The following is a 2,318-nucleotide window of genomic DNA, read 5'->3' on the forward strand; positions in this document are numbered from 1 at the left end:
AGAATAAAATGAAATTATCTGCTCTGATCACCCAAACCACCCTCAGCCCCAACTCCCCCAAACCACGTCCAGTCCCCTCGGAAATCTGCAAAAGCCCCGATTTTTGCCGCTTACGAAACTCGTCAAACCCTAAAAAAAAAATCAAAAAAAACCAAAAAAAAAACCAAAAAAACCCAACCCAACCCGCCAAACCTTTCCCGAGGGGGAGGGGGGAGATGATAAACCCTCTTGCTCAACCGAAGGGTCCCGGGAATCGGGAATCGTGTTGGATCCTGCCCCTCGATCCCGTTCAATTCTCCACCCGTGACTCAGAGGAGCTGGAGGGGGGAGGTTTGGGGGGAAGGAGAAGGGGGGAGAGGGGGGAGCTCCCTCTTCCCGTTACTTCCCTGCCTGCAAACAATGCATTTTTCGCCGCCGACAAGGTGTGTTCGGCACAAGTCGCTGCAAGGCACGTCAAGTCCCGGCCCTCCCCCTTTCCCCCGATTCCCGCGCCAAGTTTGCGTGGGTTTTTTGTTGGTTGGTTGTTTTTTTTTTTTTCCCCCTCTCTCCCAAGCAGATAAAAAGGGGGACGCTCCCCGAGCTTCTCCCATCGCAGGGGTTTCTCTCCTCTCGTCCTCTCGCTCGGTTTGGGGTTCTCCAGCTCTTTTTTTTTTTTTTAATTTTGATTTTCATCTTCATCTCCCGCTCTTCCCCCCTCACCATGAGCCGGATCTCCTTCCGATCATCCACCGGAGGGGGCATGAGGGGCTTCAGCTCGGGCTCTGCCATCGTGGGAGGAGGAGGAGGAGGAGGAGGCACCACCCGGAGCAGCTTCAGCTCCGTCTCCGTCTCCAGGGTCGGGGCAGGACGAGCCGGAGGCTTCGGGGCCGGCGGGGGTTTCGGCAGCAGGAGCCTCTACAACCTCGGGGGGAGCAAAAGGATCTCCTACGGCTCCTCAGCCATCGGGGGGGGTCTCCGCAGCAGCGGCTTCGGGCTGGGCTACGGCGGAGGAGGAGCCGCGTTCGGCTTCGGAGGAGCTTTCGGGCTGGGAGGAGGAGGAGGAGGAGGAGGAGGAGGATTCGGGATGGGGGGAGCCGGGTTCGGAGTGCGAGGGGGGTTCCCCGCGTGCCCCCCGGGAGGAATCCACGAGGTGACGGTGAACCAGAGCCTGCTGGCCCCGCTCAAGCTCGACATCGACCCCGAGATCCAGAAGGTTCGCACGCAGGAGCGGGAGCAGATCAAGACCCTCAACAACAAGTTCGCCTCCTTCATCGACAAGGTGAAAAAGGGGGGAGGGTGGGGGTGGTTTTTGGCTGCCTCGAGGGTGTGTGGGGGAAAAAAAAAACCACGCAAAACTTCGGGAAGAAGCTTCCCTTGGATCGTGGGGACTTGCCTGGACGGATCCCGGGCTTGGCTTGGAAACTAAAAACCCCCTTTGATGTTTCCGCTCCGCCAGGATGAGCCCTCAGTGCCTTTTGTGGGGCGCAGTAAATTCCCCCCTCCTTGTCCTTGTGAAAAAAAACCCAAAACGTCCCAGGGGGTTGGATGGATCCTGTAAAATTCCAGCCACGTGGAATCCCAGCGGGTCTCCCGTGGGGTGACAGCAGCCCGGACCGGCGAGGTGGGCTCTGGGGTGGGGGTGTGGGGGGGGAAGAGCCACCCAAAATTGCAAATTACAATTGTGTGGCCCCGTCCAAACTCTGGAAAAACCTCCCTCTGAGCATCTCCAGGCGCTTCTTCCAGGATATTCCCAATAATTTTGGCTGGATTGTCCCCCCCCCGTCCCCCGACCTTTCAGAGGTGTTTGACGGTCCCACCTTCTCCCTCCAGGAAGGGAAGGGGATTTTTGGTTGTTCCCGTGGTGTTTAAGACATTTTTGGGTTTGGGGTGGTGTTTTCTTTTTTGTCCTTTTTCAGGTGCGCTTTTTGGAGCAGCAGAACAAAGTGCTGGAGACCAAGTGGAGCCTCCTGCAGGAGCAGGGTCACACCGTCACCAGGAAATCCCTGGAGCCCCTTTTCGAGTCCTACATCAGCAACCTGCGGCGGCAGCTCGACAGCCTGCTGGGCGAGCGGGGCCGGCTCGACTCCGAGCTCAGGAACATGCAGGACATGGTGGAGGACTTCAAGAACAAGTAAGGAATCGTTTCCTGCAGCGGGAACAACCCCCCAACAGGTGGGGAAAATCCAGGTGCTGCCGATTTGGTTGGTGGATTCACCCCTCGGGTCTGCTCCGGGTTTTTCCTCTTCCTGCTGTGTCCCCAAAAAAATACCCCTGGACACGGAGGAATGAGGAAATCCAGAGGGTGACGGGCAGGCAGGCAGGGAATGAGATGGAACTGT

The 2,318-nt window shown here is 57.8% G+C and overlaps 1 protein-coding gene across 1 annotated transcript; it reads left to right on the forward strand.

Moving 5' to 3' along the window:
- Nucleotides 1–700: 700 nt before the first annotated feature.
- Nucleotides 701–2,110, forward strand: LOC114073450 (keratin, type II cytoskeletal 5-like; the record flags this gene model as incomplete). Its single annotated transcript, XM_027911205.1, has 2 exons — nucleotides 701–1,258; nucleotides 1,896–2,110. Coding segments are annotated over exons 1-2 (773 nt in total), but the record flags the coding sequence as incomplete, so codon positions are not given.
- Between the last annotated feature and the right edge of the window lie 208 nt (nucleotides 2,111–2,318).

This window comes from Empidonax traillii, unplaced genomic scaffold (genome assembly GCF_003031625.1).
Source record: "Empidonax traillii isolate 1590-97213 ecotype Southwest subspecies unplaced genomic scaffold, ASM303162v1 scaffold6480:size10460, whole genome shotgun sequence".
NCBI classification, from domain to species: domain Eukaryota; kingdom Metazoa; phylum Chordata; class Aves; order Passeriformes; family Tyrannidae; genus Empidonax; species Empidonax traillii.